The sequence below is a fragment of the Odontesthes bonariensis genome, chromosome 5, assembly GCF_027942865.1.
Source record: "Odontesthes bonariensis isolate fOdoBon6 chromosome 5, fOdoBon6.hap1, whole genome shotgun sequence".
Lineage (NCBI taxonomy): Eukaryota > Metazoa > Chordata > Actinopteri > Atheriniformes > Atherinopsidae > Odontesthes > Odontesthes bonariensis.
Window position 1 is genome coordinate 23544738 of NC_134510.1, and position 23195 is coordinate 23567932.

Sequence of the window (23195 nt, forward strand, 5' to 3'; positions counted from 1 at the left end):
CTTAAAAAAAAAAAAAGTGTATAGATAATAGATGCAAAATAACTCAACATGTAACAAAAAATATATAGCAAAATAAATATTGATGACTAACCCAGTGAAAGGATGTCAAATGACCACAACGTTAAACCCATTGTGCTGAACTCTGAGAGATATACAGCTGGAGACACTCTGTAAACAGAAATTGTACCCGAGTGGTTTGTGGTTGCGTCTCTTTCTGCCTGGCTGTCTTGTTCCGAGGTGGGTGGGGGACCTTTTTACACGTCTGTGCCCAGTGGTCTGTTGTTTCATATCCATGATCTGAACACTTCCTCCACCAGTGTTAGTTTAACAATCAGGAAGTTGATTGCTGATAGACGATGTAAGTCTGAACTTTAACATCTTTTGGTTTTAATGGTATAAACGAATATATCTAACGTCCAGTCATGATATTAGAATATAATCTTGTCTGAAAAGTCTGCTTAATGCATAATGTTTACTCCGGTTGTGCCGGCTCGCCTCGTGGATCCCCCTCAGCTTCCTGTCCTGCAACCATCAAACCAAGCGCCTCTCTCTCTCTTCTCTGCCTGATTCTCTGTCCCTCCCCTCTCCCTCTTTCTCTGGCACACGCGCTCGGGGCTTATGTGTCTCGTAGCCTACTGTACGGAGAGCGCGAGTGAGGGAGCTCTACTTTGAGTGACGTCACCTCTCCCATGGCGTCAGATTGACGTAGCGCATACCAAGCACTCTATGTGGAGGCAGAGCCCACATAAATGCACTATTTGACTTTCTCCCCTCAGACGGCGCACATAAACAAACCCGCGTTACAACTCCACACACTTTGCAAAGCACCCATCAGCACTGACACACTCTTAGCTCACGGGAACGGACGTAGACACTCTCCTCATACTCGGGAGTTTGATCTTTTTTTTTTATTGTCTTTATTTGATTTGTCTACTTTTGTGCGTTAGAGAAACTAAGAGGAAGATCGCGAAACTTTCTCTCCACTTTGCCGCCGGTGCATTTGTGCCTCTTCGGTAACCCTGACAGCATTTTTAAACGTTTTTCTCTTCATTTTTTCAACTCTTTGTGATTATTCTGGATGGAAAGGAGATACTTCATGCGAGGTTATTACCAAATGTAAAGACGGAACCGCTACAGCAAACCAGTAAGTAAACTGTGAATGAATGAATCCTTGATATTCTGCTGCTACCCTGTCAGACTTATACGGAGCCGAACCTTTCAGCTGTGTGCCTTCTTTTTTACAATAACTAAACCACGTGTCATGCTGAATATATACCTTGATATCTTGTGTCGTTTTGGTTCAACTTTCGGCGCCTAACCTGTTGATACGTAAACCTCCAGCACGGGTATGGCTGCTCCTATAATGTCTGTGTGTGGCGTGTCCAAATGAAGCTGAATTAGATTTTAATTTGCGCTGGGAAGGTATCATATCCTTTCCGGTTGTCATGGAAATGAGATGCCTCTCACTCACACAATGAAGAGTGGAGTCAGGCACACAAATGGTCTGAGTGGAGAATAGTCTAACCTACATTCAGGCAGATCTGAGAGTGTAGAATTAATGTTCTTTGATTTCTTTCCATCTCTTTTAAAGCCCCCCTTTAGTAGGATTTTATAGGAAGGGTGTGCTTTTAATCACTGATTGATAAATAGGACATGGCATGCGTGTTTATTCTAGAAGTAGCTGATGTGTTTGAGTTTATATGTCAAGTCAGTATGTGGCTACTTACTACTGTGCACTTTTCGATCAGCTAACCCTTACAAGGATTTAAGATAACTACTAGAAAAAGGATTACCATTTTCTTGGAAAAAGATGTGATTTCAATTTTAACGTCAAATTTGCGTTAAAATCAGATTTATAATATAGTGGTAGTTAGCTAAATCATCTCCTGAATCCATGTGGACTCGTCCTCTCCTCCCCCTGAGATCAGAAAAAAAAACAGTCAACCAAAGCCACGTCAAATTTCTGGTGCCCACTGTGAAATATGCCCGGAGGAAATGTGATGACAACACATTGTGCTACCAATGCTATGTGATAAGAGATTAAGAGTGCCGAGTTCAGGTGGCTAACTAACTGGCTTTACCTTTTTCTCTCTTTCACACCCTCGGTATTACGCACGTAGACAGGCACTTGTGACAGTCTCCCTCTCAGGGCTGATTTACAGTACTCATATATTTGTCTGGTCTCTTCTTTATGTCCTCTCTTTTCACTGTCTCTGTTTGCTGGAAGCCTCGCGCTGTCCTGGGTTATTGGTGTGTGGGGCTACCGGGGCCTACCGGCGCTCCGGGGCGCGTGCTTTGCAGCTCTTAAGTCGTTCTCTTGGTTACCGGTGCGCTCGGAGCCAGAGCTCCTCCGGCCGGCTCGGCTTAAGAGGAAAACGTGAGGGGACCAGTTTGCTCATAAGGGGGGACGACCGAATCTCTGGTTTAAAAGGAAAATGCTTTTTAAGTGAAAACGGTTCTTTAAACAATTCAGAAAAGTTGTGATTAGACGCACGCTTTTACGCACGATTCCACCTTTTTTTCCTGAAAAAGTTATCTAGGAATCAGCGTATCTTCTTCCAGTTACTATAATCTTTTCTAGACATTAATGATTATTTTCCAAGCCCACTCTGATGGCTCCACACAGAATTGAATGATGACTTATCTGTTCCAAATCAGTCCTAATCAAATAAATGCTGTGCGGCTCGACTTGTTCATTTACCCTGCGCTTTTAGTTGATTTCTGCGTATTTTGAGGCGCTGTGAGGCATTCGATTTGTATAAGAGCCGTCTCCATACCAAGGAAACACCGAAGGAGTTCACAGAATTCTGGCGTGTCCTCTCAGTTTTTTCCCCGCAGGTTCAGAATTTGGTGAAAATGGTTTGTTGAGGTGTTTGAGCTGTTGACGTAAAGTTTTAAATACGCCAAAGGTTGCAGGTGTAGCCTGAGAGTCAGTTCCCATGGGCATGGCTTGTCAACAGGCTGCACGCTGGGAGAGTGAGTGGTCTCGCAACTTGACAGTACTGAGAGTCTGTGGCGAGGAGAGAAAGGGAGAAACTGTATACAAGTGAGTGTGCGACAAAAAGGGGGCGCTCTGGGCCTTGAAATCCACCAGCCACAGTGCGCTCCTCTGCAGTTGACAGAGAGCTTGAGGCGCACAGCGCACACGAGTCCGTCGGTTAGGTTTCGGGTCCGACTCTCCAGAATATCTCGAATTGTCTGTCCCTCTGGATGAACCTTGAGCGGGCCGAAACGGTGGTGATCAGAGGCAAGAGAAGAGATGGCCCGGACGCGCTGGCACAGACTGCTTTCATAAAGGTTCTTACTTTTGTAGGTGTGTAGGTGATTTTAGAAGTTTTTTCCTTGGTGCTTCTATATTTCGGATAAAAAATTGAAAATGTATTTAAATTATAACAATAAGGGAGCAGATTTTTCTGTGTTAGAATGAAACTTGTCGCCCACATGTAAGTTGTGAAATGAGCCCATAGTCCTCAGTTGTGGTTCTTATTGTTTTCTTTGTAGCATGGATTGAGTGGTACATGTAATCTCAAAACTGGTCTGTGTATGATCCCGATCTGCACGTCTGCCTCATATTTGAAATTCATATTGCATAGATGTGAAGTTGGCAAATTTTTAGTTTTGGCGACCGGCAGCCCAGCACAGCAGTTTTCATCCACTTTCATCTCTTTCTGCATCTCTTCTTTCGATTTCCTTACTTTGTCTATCAGATTATATTTTTACAAATCACGACTTAATTTGGGCTAAAATCAGCTCGTTTTATAGTGTCTTTAATATGCCAAAGTCTTACCCTGCCCTAACATTTTTAGGAAGTGAGAATGTCTTTTAACCTCACATACAATTTGCTGGACAAAGTTTTATAAGGCAATGTAAATACAGAAGTCGTTCTCTAAAAGCAAAATTACGAAAACATCAATAACCTTTACTGTGTTTGAGTTTTGAATATTGCTGCGATGAGATGACAGTACCCACCTTTTCATTCAGCCTGCCGCCACACTGGTTTTAACCCATCTCTCCTCCAGGATCAGGTTCGGAAGAGCGCGCCCAGCCGAGCTCGGAGCCCCGGCGATCGGATCCTTCTTCTGCGACGCCCGTCGACTCCTCGTCGCTCCAGGAGCCCTGTCCCGGCCGCAGCCACGCCACCCCTAAATCCCGGATACCCAGCACCATTCAGCGCGAAGCTCTTTCACCAGGTACAGAAGCGACCACTCAGATTGTTTTCACTTTCTTTCTTTCTTTCTTTCTTTCTTTCTTTCTTTCTTTCTTTCTTTCTTTCTTTCTTTCTTTCTTTCTTTCTGTCTCTCTTTCCTTCTTTCTTTCTTTCTCTCTTTCTTTCTTTCTTTCTTCCCGTCTGTCTCAGCTGATGTTTTTTTTTTCTGTAAAGTGCAGCTGCAGTGACAGGTCTCTTTTTTCTCAGTTATTGTGGCGTGTTTGATGACAGGTGTTTGGGTGATTGAGGGAAACTGTTAAGGATGAATGCATAACATCTCCCAAAAGTCCATTTAGAGGTTAAGAGTTGAGGTTAAATCAGAATTTAAGCATGTAGGCACAGATTTATTTAATTTCTTAAATTTATTCTTGATGAAATACAAAAATATGATTTAGTTTTATGAGTGTGCCGGGGATGTTTTCTATCTGCGCTTGAGCAGCACCTCTTCAGCCTTAGTGTGCTTGTGTGTGTGTGTGTGTGTGTGTGTGTGTGTGTGTGTGTGTGTGTGTGTGTGTGTGTGTGTGTGTGTGTGTGTGTGCGTGTGTGTGTGTGTGTGTGTGAGTGTAAATGTGTGTTGATGTCTCGGCTGTTACGTGCGGATTGAGTTGACATTTCTATTATTAAGATAAGAGATTTGTGAGACCCACACATCCAAATCCTGAAGGTGGGGGCTGATCATATGTAAAACTCATCCATAACCGTAATGACTCAACAAGCTCTTCAGAAGTCTCTATGACTAAAACTCGACACAGTGTTGTTATAGGTAAATCCATTTGTATTGTTTGAATTTTCAAATTCCTGTCTTTTGTGTATCAAATAGAATCTGAAGCCCTATAACATGTCATATGCTTATTATTCCCATAACGTCACTGGGTGGTGTAACTGTAAATCTCTGCTGTGTGTTGCTGTATTTGTGAGAGCATGACTTTACCCACTGTGTGAAAGGCCCGCTGAGTTCAAATGAATTTGTTTGGTAATTCACTGACAAAAAAGAAAAGAAAGAAAAAAAAATTTTTTTTTAAAAAGTGTTTTTGTATTTATGTCTGCAACTTCATGTTTTCATTTGTTAGATCTATGGCATTCTGACAATGAACAAGCGCACTCAGTTATTGGAACAGCTGCAGTTTGTCCAGTTGAAATGCACACCTCGAGGTTAGAGACTGTTTCCCTTCGCCTCACTTTGCTGCAGCACCTGTGTCTGACTCTGCTTGGGTTGTCTGTCCCCTTTCTTACACACACACACACACACACACGCACATTTGCATGCAAGTGTAAAGAAGGCAATCCCATGGTGGTGTTGGAGAGTTTTGAGGGTTATACCGACTTGCTTTGGTGGCAGTAAAACCTCGCCGGTGATGCAACATTGTGCTGGTGTGTGCGAGAGATTACAAGCTTGTGAGCATATGTGTGTGTGTTTCTGAGAGATGACTAGCCACCAATTGAAGGCAAAGGGTGAGTCTTGACAGAAGTGGTTTTACAGGTTCTTTTTTCAGGATGAGGGTGTATGTTATTAGCAGAATGAGCACATACAGGTCCATGTTGGCATCTTGAACATCGCTGGTGATGAAAATGAGTGTGCGTGTGTGCATGAAAAATAAAAAAAAACCTTCTCCAAAAGCTTCTCTACTAATCTGACTCACACAGACAAACATCAGAATGCTTCATCTTAACATTTCTCTCTTTCCCTTTCATTCCTCCTCAGGCAAAGTCAGCTAAAAAAAATTGTAGTATTTAAACATGCTTCACAAGTTGCTCTGGGGCTGTGTTGGTAAATGACAGGTGCATACAGGCAGACTAATACCCGCTGGTTTGCGTTTGACCTACTGACACAACACAGAGAGCCACAAAGTTCACCACTGGGCTCTCCTCTCCTCATAGATTTTTTTTTTCTTTTTCTTCTGTGATGCCTGATCAGTAGAAAAAAGTCTTTGGGTATTGCACAGAAAGCCCCCATGACGCCCATAATGTTGCATGTGTGTTTTTCCACGTGGGCTGAAGAGCTGGTCACTCGTTGCTTAAAAAGAAAAAAAAGAAAGATGACGTCAAGCACACGTAGGCCTACAGCTTGACTCATATCCTCAATTTGAGAAATAAAATCCTGCTTATTGCCACTGATAGATACTGGGCTCGTCAGCGTGTACTACAGCTGACGTAACAATGCCTCAGTATACCCACGGAATTTTTTTTTTTTTTTTGTGCAAGACTTTTGTGTTGATAAATGATGGAAATATGTTGTTTTGTTTGTTGTTGTTTTTTTCAAATTAGGGTACCACGATCCCAGAGATCAGAACAGAGCGCCAACAGAAAAATAAAGAAAAATATAGAAGAGTGTGTCCCCTATTGTTTATCCTCAATATGAATATAAAGCTTAACTCAATTAACGCTTTGAGTCATCCCTTTGTTTTTAATGGCCCCAGAGCCAAAACGCAAGATGCCCCTCTGCTGTAATTTAATTGTGCCAGAGCGGCTATATAAACATGTCACTCTGCCTGCTTGCACCACGAGTGACATTTATGCGTGTTTAAAGGCATATATGACCGCAATAAGTTCAAGGCTATTTTCAAAATGTCTTATTATGTTCTGACGCTGTTTATCGAAGCTAGTAGCCTATTGATGAGAATGAACCGTTTTTATATTGGCTATACATCAAGTTACTGGACTTTTATTCTCGCTGAAACGGGGTTGGAGCTGCAAATAAAGCTACTTGGCTTTGATTCCCTGACCTAGCCTGAGTGAGTCCGCTTGGATGGCGGTATTTGTGAGTGCTCTAACAACAGCAGGACCGATATGTCCCGTATTTGACTAGACAAACATGACGCGCGGGGAACCGGGGCGATTACGGCAGAGCGCGCTCATGCTGGTCGTCAATGGGCGCAGCGCTGTGTTGACAGTTCCCCGCTCAGGAGCGTCGAGTAAACACCACAAAACCCTGGCTGCGCAGACACTCCTAACTGATTAATCCGCACACACTTAAACGTTCACGCCTCAGAGGCACGCACGCCAACGCAGGTGTGTATTGCGTAAGACGTTTGATGGTATAAAAACATATCTTGTGGTGCTCTCACACAGTTGATGAGGAGGTGGCCTGTTGCTGACTGGGGCCGAATTAAATCAAGGAGGAAAACTCAAGACATGCCGACTGGCGTCTGCAGCAGTTAGAGGAAATATGTGTGTCTGCATCTGTGAGTGGAGCCTATCTGTGTGTGTGTGTGTGTGTGTGTGTGTGTGTGTGTGTGTGTGTGTGTGTGTGTGTGTGTGTGTGTTTGGAGGGAGGTTGTGTAGCCAGCATCCAACACCACAGTGGGGTTCCATTATTATTTAATGTTATCTCATCTGTTTTGCAATCTGACTAACCAGAGTATGCCCACCTACACATGCACAAACACAGCTACTTAAACTTGAACACAATTTTGCTCTAATAAACAGCAGCTTCCCTTGCCAAACTAACTGTCGGTGAATCAGCAGTGTGTGTGTTCCAAGTATTTCTGCTAAACTTATCAAACGCAAGTGCAAGAAGTGTGAAAGCAGGCGATTGAGTGAATGACAGTACGTGAAAAGATTTGTTCTAAGCTTTTATTGATTGAAAGGTGCATTTAGATTAAACTTTTGGCAATTTCTGCCAGTTTAAAAGCTGACAAAACTGCCTGTTCCAATAGAGCTGTGCAGAAATTTTAAGTCACTGTTTAATTGATGACCCTGTGTAGAGCAACCTTTGTGTGCAAGTGCCTCTAATACCGCCTCCTCTCTGTAGATTTACTGTAGTGTCTTTGCTTTTCTGTGCTTCTGTTTGCAATCTTCCTATTTTAATTAGTGTGTGACTAATATGGCTTTAAATTCTATTGTCTGCTACTAATTGTTGCTCTGCTACGATTGTACTCTATTAACACTCTGAAAATGCATTTTGAATTGAAAGTCTTTGGCCCGAAGAGCAGCTCTAACCTAAGTGTGTACTCTGTTTCCCCGGCAGACATGCCCTGTGTGCAGGCTCAGTACGGGCCCGCCCCTCCAGGCTCAGCTTACTCCGGCCAGTCTTTCAGTTACCAGGGTGACAGCTACGGCTCTGACCTCATGACCCCTGACTACACCAAGCTGGACCTGGGTGGGGGCGAGATCTCTGCCGCAGCCACTACTTCCCTCCCCAGCTTCAATGTGTTCGTAGAGGGGAGCTATGAGCCCAAGTCCTCCTGCCTCTACCAGATGGCCCCACATAGGCCCACCATCAAAAAGGAGGAGGAGAGCTACCCAACTGCCCCACCACTGGAGGCCATGTCCTCCTCCGCCATGTACTTTAAACAGTCTCCTCCCTCCACTCCCACCACTCCGTCCCTGCCACCGCAGCCTGGCACCTCTTTCCTGTGGGACGAGCAGCATTCCCTGGTCCCTCCGTCTCACCCTCACTCTCTGGGATCTGCCCTTGAGACCGGCCCTCTTAAGTCTCCTCGCTTTCCTCACTTCTACCAGCACTCGCCTCCCCACAGCGGTGGCAGCGTCGGCGGCTATGAGAGCCTGGGTGGAGGACTGGTTCGCACCTCTTCTTCGTCGTCCTCCTCCTCATCATCAGTGTCCCATCCTCATGGTCCACCCCTGGAGCAGCCCATGTACCAGCTGCACCGCGGAGCCGGGGGCAGCAGCCTCGCCTTCCGCTCCCTGGCTCTTGGGCCTTGTGGCCCACTACTAGGAGACAGCCTGCCCTCACCTCCCCCTCGTGGACCCCAAGGAGAGGGAACATGCGCAGTTTGTGGGGACAACGCCGCCTGCCAGCACTACGGCGTACGCACCTGCGAAGGCTGCAAGGGCTTCTTCAAGGTAAAAACTCTTTAAAGTTAATAAGTAAAGCTTTGAACCTCTTTCACTCTTTCACTTCATACAACTAAATGCACACACTAACATTCCTTACCTGACCGTCCACCCTAAAATACAACCCAATAGCTGTGAGCTGGCTGAAAACTGACTGACGTATTTCATCCAAAATGACTTTCTTGCATTTGCCTTGCTCCCACTCTACACCCGTCTCTGTACCCTTTAAATCGTCTTCTGTGTCATAGTGAAAGCACAGCACACCCACAGGGGTCATCTCTCTCGGCAACCAAGTGGGCAAAGTGGCGTGCTCGGTTCGCTCGTGTGCGTTGTTTTTTTGTTTGAGAACACAGAATGATAAACGTACCCATTCTCACTCAGACAACCATGCTGCTCAGAAATTAAATGCAGTAAATAAGTTTCCTTTCAGCGGGGTTTTATAGTGAATCAGTGGCCACGGAATTGACCACATTTCACTGAGACAATATGAGTCAGTTTGAAATTTGGCTCGTCGAATGATTCAGTTGTACACGTCTCAACTTGCTGTCTCACATCCATTGTTACCACACACATGCTAACACACACAGCGCGTAGTTTAACATCACAAAGAGACAGTTTTTAGTCAGACTTACTTTTCATTTTCCCGGTGCAAGTCATAAAACACGACAGAGTTTCTAACTCACTTTTCTGAAACGTGCAAGAAATTATATAGCTGTGTACATGTTTAAAGCTTAGCAGCACAGCACTTGAAATTACGTTGAACCCACACGAAATGACAGTGAAGTAATTCCTTTTTGAATTATAACATTTCCTGGCACGCTTGTTAGGCTTTCTATTGGTAGCTTGACACAAGAGAGCGAAAATTAAGTGACAGCAAGACCGAGGGTGCAAACACAGAGGTAATTGAATAATGCCTCTGGTAGGTGGAAATGAATTATCCTTCTTTTCAATTAGTTTCACAATTTGTTTTTATTTAGTAATTAATGAAAGCGGCGTCTGGTGGCAGCAGGCTGCAGGCTGTCTGCTTGCTGCAGCATTCAGCAGCCACAAAGCCTGTCAAACCTCGCTATGTTTCCTTTACACACACATGCAGATGCAACCATGCACGCAAAATATATGCGCACAACCACAAAAATGCGTACATACAGAAAAACATGTATGTACGCATTTTTCTGTAAGATCTACCTTGAATCCAGGATGCAAAAACAGAAACTAAAACCTTTCACACTCACCTGCTCTTTTTCACATATTCTCAGGCACATTACCGCCATTATCCTGATGGGTTTTTTTTTTCTTTGTCCCCTGAAAATACTTCCCTGATTGCATTTAATTATCACCGAATAGTTATTATACATTAACCCCTACTACAGACATGCTGTAAGTTATTGTTATTTCATTAACGCAATTTGAAGCACATTTCCTGTGAATTCATTTTAGCTGTTAAACTAGTAATTTTTTTTTTTTCCTGCTTTTATTATTTTTGGCTGAATAATGCATGCCACTCGATGCTTTCCACTAATCAGGGGAATTTGTCAAAATGTGAATCTTTTTTAAAATCAGAAACTACCTCATCTGTATGTATTAAACATAATGTTGGAAACAAAAAGGACCTTAGAATCATCTGATTTTTAAGCAAAGACTTTTTCCGTACTGTTATCAGCCAAAACACACGGACAGCTATGCTCACTGCACACTTTTTATTTTCCATCTTTGCAAAGCGTGTTAGTCATGCGTCAGTAACTGGTGGAGAAGATTGCAAAACAAGCTGGATGGTAACATACACATATGTTTTAATGCAAAAATGGGATATGTAAATGGATCGCTAAAGCACAGCGCTAAATTAGATTTGTGGATGTGAATGGTTTAGTACTTTCGATCAGGTTATAAAAGTTAGTCAATGAAAACCACTTCAAATCAGCCTGTTTTTTTTTTGTACGGACCAAGAGACAGAAAAGCGAATCATAAGAGGGGATGGGATTTGGGGCGTGGATGGGAACAAAGCCCCTAAAGGTATTTAAATTAAGCTAAACGTGTTACATCTGAAGAAACTGCCGCTGCATGCTCTTTTGTGAATGTGCTTTTAGTGCACCAAACTTGCTCCTTAGTTCTGACTCTAATTACCCCTTTCAGTTCAGATTTTATGCTCACAAAATTTTAGTTTCAAACGCAACGTGAACTTGAAATCAGTGCTTTTAGGGAAACTGTGAGGATAAATCACCCAGGACAGGAGAGATTTCTTCAAGTACTAAAACACGCTTCATGCTCTCCTTTACGCCCACTCGTGCTCACACTAACAAGGGGCCCTGAATAAATAGATGATATACAGAATACAAGCATCCTCATTTTCTTGTTTGTGTGTGTCCACCAGTGCATGTATGCAGGCAGCACAGTGACATCAGAGTATGTAACCACACTGCTGAGTCGCAATCAGATGAAGCAAAGTCACAAGAGGCCCAACTAATAGACGCACACACATACACATGCATACACATGCATATAGTAGTGGATAAAGACAGAAGAGACAGGAGGAGAAGGGCCAGCGCTCACTCACAAGAGCCTAATTTATCAAAACTCTAATTGATTATTGAAAACTCAGCCTTTTCTTGGAAGCAGCTATCTTATGAATTAAGGCCCGGGGTCACTTAAGAGAGGACCTTTATCCTCAAATAACAACACAGTTCACTCATTCTATCTCAGTCTAAAGGCCACTTTCACTGGCAGCCCTAACTCCCTGTATGTTGCAGGAAAAACACAACGTGGTTGGAGTTTGAAGAAAAATAAATGACTTTTATTATTAAAATCCACAAGTTCAGTGCCTCACAGCAATGAGAGGACTCCAGTGTATTAACTGGTTTTCCTGATGAACAGTTACAACGAATATCCTGTAAGTCTCTTCAGACTTTGTGCTTACTTTGCAGCACATCTGTAAAGGTGCAAATAAATGCTGACACGCTACAGCGTTGTGTGTCATCCAGCCTCTCGAGCAGCTTTACCCATATTCCAACTCTCGCTGTTCTCCCGCAATCACATTAATGACCATAACTAACTTATCCTCGCGCGCACGGGTCACCGGCCATTGAAGGGATGAGAGGGAGACATTCGCAGCGATCTGCGGTGCCATGGCAACGGCTCTCATCCGGCACTGGCGCCCATTACGCGTCAGTTCCGCACTCGCGCCGGAGCATATGGAATAATTGGTGTGTTATTGGACTCCCGGGGGCACGGGCGTGTGTGGCGCGAGAGGTCCCTAATTGGATTTATTTGTTTTGATGTGTTTTAGATGCGTTAAAGAAAAAGGGAAGGCCTCTTGCGAGCGGTGCGTTTCTTTAATTTACAGTTTGTTCGGGTGCTGTCTGAGTGGACTCGTGGAGTCACAGCAAGACAGCGTATAAAATGTAAACGCTTTGCAAATGTCAGTAATTATAATTACCTGCCACGAAAGCGTAGCTGATAGTAGGTTCACACGGTCTTCGTCGAGACACGTAATGTGTTAGGAATGAGCTCAAAGGTAGTTTGAAGTAATTTGACCTTTTTTAGGCAGCAGGTTTTCTTATTTTTTTCTGTGGGCAGATTTTGTCACAACCATGCAAGATGCAGTAAACACACACAATTTGGCATGAAAATGAAGCCAACTTCAAAGCTGGTTCAGGTTCAACACATGTGAGTTGACAGTTCATGTAAATGACAGCTGATTACGCTTGGGTTGAAACAAGATGTTGACGGGCGGCGGCTGGTGTGATCCTGCATTTTTGACAGTGTAAGTGTTTTGTTGTAACAGATTTGCACCACTGGCAAATACTTTTTCAAAGAGAATTAATCCTGCTGTCAAAAATTACTGAAATTGCTAGAGGTTCTAGAGATTTGCAATAACTGATATTAGTGTCCTTATTTTCATAACAGCAAATAATGTGATCGTTTGCTTTAAAGGAAAAGTCAGTTATGCCCATATGGGTACGCCACCCGTTTCTTATTGTACTTATACTCAACTTTCACAAGCACGCGGGATTGACACATGTGCTCGTGCCCATAGACATGTGGAGGCATTCACTATCATCCCAGTAATCGTTGTCTGTTATCCACACGGTAAACTCACCCGTCCCCCACGTGGCCCGTTTCTGATTTCATTTTAATAAGGTCAGTAATAATCGCGCGAGCCAGCCGAGGAGAAAACAGCTCCCGCGAAGCCCATTGAGAGTGGCGCGATGCGCGAGGCCCCGAAGGTGCCACGAGCTGACCCGCGAGCTTCACAAACAATCTGATCACGCAGCTCTTGCGGCCGCTGTCCCTTACACCCCCACCCCCACCCAACCCCTCCCAGTCTCGCGGGACCCGGCTCGGCACGCCACGCGCTCCATCCCCATTGTCGGCTGTGGCGCTAATAAAATTGTCTCTCCTGCAGGCGAGGCTTGTTGGAAAATTAATTTTATCTAATTATACTGATGTCACCGTCGCCTTTCAGTGCGTAATTAAAATCTGACCTGCGAGCTTCTGCTTTCACTCTTTGATAGGGGAGAAAAATTGAATTAAACAAATCAAATATTAGGTGTTGATTGTGTTTGGTGGCTGATTATAGGTATGCCTGTTTCTTGTTTCTCCAGCGGACCGTGCAGAAAAACGCCAAGTATGTGTGTCTGGCCAGTAAGAACTGTCCTGTGGACAAGAGGAGACGCAACCGCTGCCAATACTGCCGCTTTCAGAAGTGCCTGAGTGTAGGCATGGTGAAGGAAGGTAGGAGATCCCACACCTGATTTGTAACACATTGATCCTGATATACATCATAATGTTTGTCTTTTAGGGTGACAAGGACCTTTCATCTTGCATGTCAGACATCTAGTAACTAATAATCTCTCCAGTGAAGGAGGAGAGTGACACACCCTCTCAGTCCACAACAGTTTTAAAGCAATGACAAATCTCCAAGTCAGGCAGACCAATACAATCAAACACTCTCACTCTTGCCATTTCCCTTTTATGTGTCATCACATCTGCTATGCTGACTGGCTGCATAACGGAGATGTTTTGCTGATCTGTAGAGTCAGCATGACACTCACTCTGGCCTCATTTTCCTGAGGTTTCTCACCTGTCTGCACATCCTGTAATCCCCCCACCCACATTCGCACTGCACATATATGCAAATAAACCCACAGAACACACATATGTATTCAGAAGTTGCATTAATGCTTACATGTGCCTGTAGAGCAGCTCCACTGCCATCTACTGGCTCGTAGGCCCCTGTGTTTGAAAAGTGGCAATGTTGGAGAGCTCCTGTGGAGATAAGAATAAGTCAGAGAATTAAACTTCTTTGAGAATGCCGTATGAATATTATCATAATTGACTGAGAAAACCTTCTCACAATTGCCTCTTTTTTTCTGTTTCACAGTGGTACGTACTGATAGCTTAAAGGGGCGCCGAGGCCGCCTGCCCTCTAAACCAAAGAGCCCCCTGCAGACAGAGGCATCTCCCCCCTCTCCACCCCTCAGTCTGCTTTCTGCTCTCCTCAGGGCTTACTCCCACAGCACACCCCGAGACCTTGACTACAGCCAGGTACCCCCCCATGCTTAATTTCAGCTGCAGAGCAATTTGTTTTTGTCTCTTTTTTTTTCCATTGTAACCTCCCTTCTCTCTGTGCGTTCTCTCTGTGCGTTCAAAACAGTTCAGCGCTGCTGACCCTCCGTCCTCCTCCTCAGACGCAGAGCACATCCAGCTCTTCTACAGGCTGCTCACCATCTCGATGGAGACCACACGGTGCTGGGCGGACCGCCTGCCTGGCTTCTCTGAACTTCAGCGTGATGATCAGAACCTTCTCATAGATTCTGCCTTCCTGGAGCTGTTTGTCCTGCGATTGGCTCACAGGTAGGACCGGGAAGAAAGAGTCTGTGATTTACCTGATTAGAACTTGTAACGCTTTTAATTAACTCTTAAGCAGATCTCCACTCTTACACACCCAACTTAAATCTTTTCATTGACCTCATTGACAACAACTTTGGCGTCTCACGTCATGTGTTAGAAACAGGCATTTGATATCTTATACTGTTATATTACAGTGTGTAAATATGTGTGCTGCTGTGTTGGTGTATCTCCAGAGTAGGAGGAGTGGAGCTGAGTAATCGCCATATGAACCAAATTATGAATGGAGTCTGTAGCTATGGCAGCTACACCCACAGAGTTCCGCTCGGCTCGTCTGATATCTGACGCACAGAGAGCTCTGTGTGTGTTCTGCAGGCTAAAACTGTGCTAACATTGTGAACTGTGAATTGACAGGATCAATTCCATCTAAAAGCTAGTCAGCTGAGAGACCAAAAAAGGGCTGTTATGGAAGGAAATATTCAGCTGACTGAAATCAGAAGAGAACTGACTTTATTTACTTCATGCATCCAGCAACGTGCACGTGTGTGTATATGTGTGTGTGTGTGTGTGAGTGAGCACGTGGTCCTCTCACTCGTGGATACCTGTGGTGCCATTATGACTGCAGTGGTCGACCTCTGCCTCAGGGTTACCCCGGGTAACTGGTTTGCTCTTGTAAGGCATGTTGCTGGTTAAATTTATGGGGAGGAGGGCAGATCGCACTACAAGCTCATCCTTTTGTCTGCACTGTCGCCAAGGGCAGAAGACCAACACAGTCAGACACACAAGCACACTTACTCACACACACTGACTGTGTAGAACTTTCTCTCCTCCTCCCAGTGTACGTCCAGGTGCAGGGTGGGTAGAGGATGGGCGGTGGCATCACAGTCCCAGCAGGAGGGGGACTCTGACTCACGCTAAAGGGTGGACTCATAGGGGCCTGTGTCAAACACACTCACTCACTCACACACACACACACACGAGCAAACGCTACTCGTGTTCCCATCAGCCAAACTCCCACGACACAGAGGAGAACGCACACAAATGGAGCAGTGTCTTACGTTCTCCTTCTTCCGTGGGAGCAAAGGATGCTCATCCCTGACGCGGCCCTACATTGACCCTGTGTTGAACCAAGATGCCATGCAGACCCCTTCGCAAGCGTGTGTCTGTCTACTAGTGATTGTGTGTGTGTGCTCGCGGTGTATGTAGAGCAAATTTGCTTCTCTCTTCTGGTCCGGCATTGCTGTAAGCACCCCGTTACCAAACAGTTTCTGTGGTTATTGGCTGATTACCGTGGTGACAGCGTAGTCAGGGGTGAGTGGAATGTGTGGCAGACATCCAGCTGTGGCTGTGTATGTGCGTGCGTGCATCTGCCCGGCTGCTTGTCTGCCAGCCTGTCTGTGTAGTTTTGATCATGTGCTACTATCAGACATCGGTCAGTATTATGAAATATTATTTAGCATTTAGCTCAATATATCAGAGGGATACTAACTTAATCATGACAGTATTGAATTTGTCAGCAATGAATAAATAGACTAGATTTAGCTTCATGTTCTTCTATTTTCCATGGATACTCTCATTTGTTTGAGGCAGATTTAATTTGTTTGGCTTTTTAGCAAATATCTGTCAATGAATCATTTAAAGACATTACGTCCATCAGACTCTCAGATCGTTTAAACCCAAAAAACACTTCTATAAATCATAAATATGTGATCCATTCATGCTGAATTAGATGGGAATTTGTAAGAATAATTCTGTACTTGCACTAAAAAAATGCACGTTTGTATGTTACTGAATGCACTATACCCTTCACGGTTATGACCATTATCATTAGTGTGAAATGATTTATATCAGATTTTTTCCCAAGAAGTCAGGGAAGCAGACTCATTATCGAAGGTTCCTGACACAAACTTCAGCTTAGAAGAGGGGATCTGAAGGGATGAAGTTAAAAACAGTTCATTCATTGTTCATCTTACTTTTTAACATATGGACACCTCCCTGCCTTGCACATCATTTTCCAATACCCGCTCCTCTTCTTTTTTTGTAAATAATTGACAACTTCTGGCACATTTTACATGTTATTTTTTAGCTTTCATGTGTCATTTATGACATTAGATATAATGTCAGGGTTAACGTAGGAAAGTATCATCCTTTGATGCACATGATAACACAACAAAATTCATCATGCCTCAATGTGGTATTCATATGTTGATTCATGAGACTAGATAAGTGTTTTGCTCCTGATAGCTCCAGTTAATTTAGAAAATGCCTATTTTTATGCATGTTTGACATGGCAAATTTTGGCTTGAAGTGGGTGGGGTATCTCTTTTTAACTGCAGTGAGGATAATTAGACACAAATGGCACTGCGTCTTATCCTCATAACTGCTAAACCAATGTTTGCACAAGCTGTAATTAGAGGCTTTCCTGTCACCAGTTCCACTTCTGCTTTGCTACCTTTCTGTTTGCACTATCATCTGTTTTCCTCTTTCTCCCTTTGTCCTACATCCTCCCATCTCTTCAATCTCTCCCTGCCCACCCTTTTCCCATCCTTTTCAACGTAACTCCCCTGCGTTCCTCACCGCTTGCTCTCCTTTCCTTTCTGCTGAATGGTAAAAAAGCGGGATGTTGTGTGTCGTGAGTAAGTGATGGTTAAATACATCTGAGAAACGTTTCATTTCCTCATTAAAGCTTTGTGTTTCCACTGCACGCCACAGCTTGGGCACATTAAAGCCATAACAGTTTACCTATCTGCAAACACACACACGCACACATAGAGCAGCCCTCTGCCCTAACCCTTCACCCCACCCTGCCACAAGGAAACACAGGAATGTTTTAAAATGCTGTAATTTGGAAAACACAACCTTAATCAGCTGCATGCCCGTGTTTGATGTGTGTCCCGTTTCTGTGTGAGTTCGCATACTGCCAGGTTTCCTCATTGTTTTTATTGTAATTGTTTCCTTGCCCCAGTATCTCAAGCTATATTTACAATACATGAGGGAAAAATAACAGCGTTTCATTGGAATGGAGAGCTAACAAGTTCCCGTTTCCTTTGCTCTCTCTGTTTCTCAGGTCCATGCTATCAGAGGATAAGCTGGTGTTCTGTAACGGCTTGGTGCTGCACAGGTTCCAGTGCCTTCGTGGGTTTGGGGAGTGGTTGGACTCCATCCGGGACTTCTCCACTCACCTCCAGAGCCTAAACCTGGATGCCTCGGCCTTCGCCTGCCTGGCTGCCCTTGTATTGCTCACAGGTAACAACAGATTAGAATTTGCAAAGTAACCCGTGCGAGAGAAGAAAATTAGAGCAAAAATAGTCCCCACAGACGCTACGTCTACACAAACCATACAGGCTATTTTTCCATAAATAAAGTGATACGAAAACTCACACACTTTCCCTTTCAGTTTGTCAAGAGCTTTGCCTTTGGAAGATTCAGTGTGACAGTGATCAGGTGGATACATCCACTAACGTCACACATGCGCTCAAAGACACACATGTGCATGTGTGTTCTCATACGTCTCTGCCTGCAACAAGAACCCGATACCCAGAAGCACCTGCTGCACCTGCCACACACCTGGCCTACTAATCAGTGTTCATGGGTGAAAAATGGAAGCTTTCTCCATGGACACACATTAGAGACGTAACAAAAGAGACAACAGTCTGGTTGTTGACTAAATGCATTGTAAACGTGGCCCAAGGTGACAGGGGATATGCTGCAATTAAGTGTTAACATTTCATTCTTTACAGCTTTACTCCAGAGTCAGATTCTGTGCATTAACGTGCAGTGAGTAAAATTGCCCTCCCCCTGCTGTAAGCTTCCGTACCTCACCCTGCCCCCGCAACCTCCTCTTTCTCTACCTCTTTTTTCTGTCTAAGCCCTCCAACCCCATCCTCGCTCTCTGGGGGAGCACTTAACTCTGTGCCTGATCGACCAGTCCACTGTGGAGCATGGCTCTGGAATGGCGTCTGCGGTGTTCTCAGTGGCTCTCTGCCACCTCGGCAAATCATGCAGTGCACAGCCAAGGCTGAGCCACCAGAGCCACCAGGCGATCGACCACTTCAGAGTGGCCTGTGCAGAAAGGCAGTCATCGATCTCTCCCCAGGTGCTCACGCACATAGAGAAAGAGTGGATAGGGAGAGCGGGGGGAGAGAGGTCTGAAAGGCGCAGTGGAAGGAGGGCTGGAGTGACTCTGCAGCAGCAAGCACAGCAAACAAAAGAGTCACATAAACAAATAATAAATACGCTTCAGATAATAGATACCTCAAAGTGAGACTGGTCTTAGAGGCAGCCTCCCTGCAGCACTGACCGCCTTGTATGTGTACTTGTATATATGTGTGTAAGTGTGTGGGGGCCCGGACACCCTGTTCTCTGCAGAATGAGTTAGTGTCACATTAAGCCCGGTACGAGTGCCACTGGAGTTGCTATGGGCTGCACCGTGTGTGTGCACGTGTGTGTATTTCTAATTTGATTATGCTGCTCACAAGGCCACATAATCAGCTAATCGTTAGACACTTTTGTCTTTATCAGTCTTAGATTTTTGAGTTGCAAGGATTATTTGTGCATCCATTTGCTCCGAATATTTTTATAGAATATACATACTTAATGTGTTGAAACATATATGTGTAATATACATGTATATTGTGTATGTGTCCATAGACAGCATGCAGGAGGCTTATTAGGTTAGGCTTTGTATTGATCTGTACTGAGTAAGACAGGTTAAGGCCTGTTAAGAACATGAGCCATACAGGCTAATGAGGTGGAATTCAATAGAAAACAAGATATCGCTAATGTTATTTCAGCTGAATGAGCTCTGATGTATATATATGTGTGTGTTTTGTTTTCCACTGACTTAATTTTTGCCATTTAATGAATTACACTCACTAACGTCTCTGTCTGTCTCTTTCTATCTACAGAGCAAGTCCCAGGTCTAAAGGACTCAAAGCGGGTTGAGGAGCTGCAGAATAAAGTCATTTGTTGTCTCAGAGACCACTTGGGCTGCGGCCCTTCCTCCTCCTCCTCGTCCAAGGCTGCACCTCCTCTGAGTCGCATTCTGGGTTTAAGAGCAGAGCTCCGTTCTCAGAGGACCCAGGGCCTTCAACGAATCTTCTACCTGAAGCTGGAGGACCTGGTACCGCCCCCACCATTGATTGACAGGTTTCTGGACACTCTGCCATACTGATGTCTCGGGCTGACTTCACAAAAAAACATCACGTCACGTTGTGATCAGACCTCCCCTCCCCAAGGAGCATGCACACACAGCCAGAGGAGAGATGCACTCCCTTCTGACTGATGCAGAGCAGAGAGAGCCAATCGAAAACTTCTCACTCAACGGGAAAACCAAACAAGAACGCCTTTCGCTCAAACAGAGAACCAACAAAATGCTTTTCACCTGTATAAAAGACAATTACTCAAACTCTCTACCACTTTTTATTTGATCCTCCTGATTTTCTCACACGGGGAGGGCGATGAGGTTCAGATGGACGACAAAAAAAGAAGACTTTTTACTGTCCTTTCTCCATCTGGGTGGCAGCTCATTCTGCAAAAAAAGAAGAAAAAAAAATCTTATGAGTACTGTTATCTGTGTTTTGGCCTGGGTCATTCTGTATAAGGACTTATTTTTAGAAAAGGGGAGGTGTCAGCGTGACAGAATGTTTTCTGAGCTGTCGATGTCACAGAGAGACACAAGTTACCTCGTGCTGAAATGAGGAATGTGAGGGATTTCATACTGAAATGTACTGAAAGGTCAAAGGCCAGACAGCATAAGAATAGAGAGGGGAAAAACATGTCGAAGCAGAGCGCAGATATTTGATAAACACACAAGGTGGCTGTAGAGGTGGGCTCTTAATTACAAGTGCAATTTCTTAAGTGCTGTCTTGCCACAAAAAGAAAGAGACAGAGGATGAACGGTCTAATTTCAAACTCTAAATTATTTTATTACAAAGACTTGTCCTGTGCTGTCAGTAGCTAAACAAAAGAGATACAGTCTCCATTCGGCTTTAGACAGCAGAGGAGATACTGTGCACTAACAATCGATGACTGAGTCACCCAGACTTGAACTTACTCTACTATGTTTGTTTTTTATTAACTCATTTTGAAATCATACTGTAGGTCGAGTAAGACTGTGGAGAAATGAACATAGACAGAAATTGGCTTTTTGAAGCACTTACACCCCAAGGAGGGCTAGAAGCACAGACACACACCCTGCCTGCTCGCCTGAAGGAATGGCGAAGAGTCGGGGAGAGGAGGGTGCTCGACAGATAGCTGCACGGGGTGAAACATTCCACATTCTTGCTCTTTTTTTCTTTACATTTCTATTGTGGAGGCTGCGTGAGAGTGCTGAGGACATTATGTCTTTCTTTGTGCGCTTAGAGAAGTCAGGATCATATGCATGGTGTGTTATAAGCTGTTAAGAGCTGCCATAGCATTTCAGCTCGACCTGTGGTTGTGTCGCAGACTGCAGCTCTATGGGGATCTCCCTGAGCCTCCACCACCCACTCACACCCTCACGGCAGCAGTTTTAAAATGAAAAAAGCAAATTATATAGATATAAATATAATATAAATATATATATATATATATATATATATACATACATATATATATATATACAAAATTAATATTTTGAAGTGTTTTTAGCTTTTTCAAATATTGTGGTACGAGTTGTGCATTGTTTTTTTGAAGAAGAGAAACAAAAAAGAAAAAAAAAGTTGCTGTTTTTTTCAATGTCCCTTTTTGGTTAGAGTTTCCTGTTCGATTTTTTTTCTTTCTCTTTGGTTCACTGGATTTTCTGTTCAGCACTTTGAAATCATAAACAAGTTCTGATTATTCTGACCTACCGTGTCCTGTGTTTCAATTTTTTTTTACCATTAACGTTCTCCTTCTCACAAAATGCAAAAACACGCAAACACAAGTGTTTCAGGGCTTCTTAAAAGTAACCCAAATTTGATCTGGTTTTATATAGAATACGCCTGCGTGTGTGTATCTTGTCAGAGACAAAAGCCTCTTGACAGCTAAAAGGCCTCGTCTCTCCCCTGAGGGACCCTCGGGCTCTCACCGAGAGTAGAGGGGGATTAGGAGAGTGAGATGGGAAGGAAGAGGGAGGAGAGGAGAGCTTTATGTTAGCATGAGGTCCAGATCAGCCTCCAGCCTCGTTAAACAACATCGATCGCCGCGGTGACATTTCACAGCACATGCCGTCTATACTGTCACTGCCATCACTCACTTGCCACCCTGCGCAACATTGAGAGCACTACGCACACTCTACCTCGAACAGCCAGGTGACAGATAGTTACTGTGGGAGTGAAACCGTGAACAGATGAATCTGTGTGAGTGTGAGTGAGAAGGAAGGGGAAGAAAGAAGTGCATCAAAGTAGAGGTTCGAGTGCCCCTTGTATCTAAGTATGTAATATCTATGATGTGACACATAACACCCTGATAGTTAAATGCATCCCCTTTGGATAAAGTATACATTTTAGATACCAGAAACATATTTGCTTTTAATGATGAATGTGAACCGGGAAATGCCATAAAACACCGTCAGTATGTTTTTACTGCATGTCCTTGTGTGTGTCTTTGTGTGTGTCTGTGTTATGTTTAAGACAAGAATCTTTAAAACACCTCATGCTCCTGTCAAATATCGTGATGTGTGTTTCCATCAGCATGCGGGAAAATACCACTCAAACCAATCTTTCTGTGTGTGTGTGTGTGTGTGTGTGTGTGTGACTTTGTGTGCACAAATGAATATGTGCTCATCCTGCATCTGTTACAAAAACATTTCTGAGTTGGACTTAAAATCTGACATGAGGCACAGAGCTTGAGGAGCAAAACCGGCTCTAAAATTTAAATGGACTCACACATGCACACGGTGAGCTGTCAGTCTTACAGCCAATCGATCTGTGCTGACAGGTTTCAGATACCCAGAGTCTTAATAAGAGCTCCCATCAGAACATACATAATAATTATGCACACACACATTCAAAGCAGGTATGATCCTGGCTGGCTGTGAGTCCATAACTCATAATCTTATCAGATCTTATATTTTAAAAGCATATGTATAGTATATGTAAAGTTTGTCTGAAAATGACTTTTCTCACAAGATATGCTGCCCAGCAACATCAAGGAGCTCAGACCTAATGACACAATTGAACAAATGAAATATTAAGAAACCTTGAGTCACAGGCATCAATCATCACAGGGATTTTAGTTTTTTTGGTTATGTTTACCCAAGGCGGAGTAAAACATTACCATCTCTCAGGAAAGATTTACTCATAAGGGGAAAAAAGAGAGATGATATTGATTAATATATTGACTTAACTCTATCAGTGAAAAACTGTCGAATAAAACCAGTAGAGAC

The 23195-nt window shown here is 43.9% G+C and overlaps 1 protein-coding gene across 4 annotated transcripts; it reads left to right on the top strand.

Annotated features, from left to right (window-relative positions):
- Positions 1-1035: 1035 nt before the first annotated feature.
- Positions 1036-21428, top strand: nr4a3 (nuclear receptor subfamily 4, group A, member 3). 4 transcript variants are annotated; one of them, XM_075465434.1, is made up of 8 exons: positions 1036-1144; positions 4020-4190; positions 8175-9013; positions 13603-13732; positions 14382-14545; positions 14655-14854; positions 17916-18094; positions 19756-21428. In XM_075465434.1, the coding sequence occupies exons 3-8, from the start codon at positions 8177-8179 to the stop codon at positions 20019-20021; spliced, it is 1776 nt and encodes a 591-aa protein (XP_075321549.1). In that variant the 5' UTR covers positions 1036-1144; positions 4020-4190; positions 8175-8176; the 3' UTR covers positions 20022-21428. The 4 variants fall into 4 exon arrangements, with proteins under 4 accessions (XP_075321549.1, XP_075321547.1, XP_075321550.1 ...); XM_075465432.1 differs by lacking the exon at positions 1036-1144 and adding an exon at positions 3103-3313; XM_075465435.1 differs by lacking the exon at positions 1036-1144 and adding an exon at positions 5278-5359.
- Positions 21429-23195: the final 1767 nt, after the last annotated feature.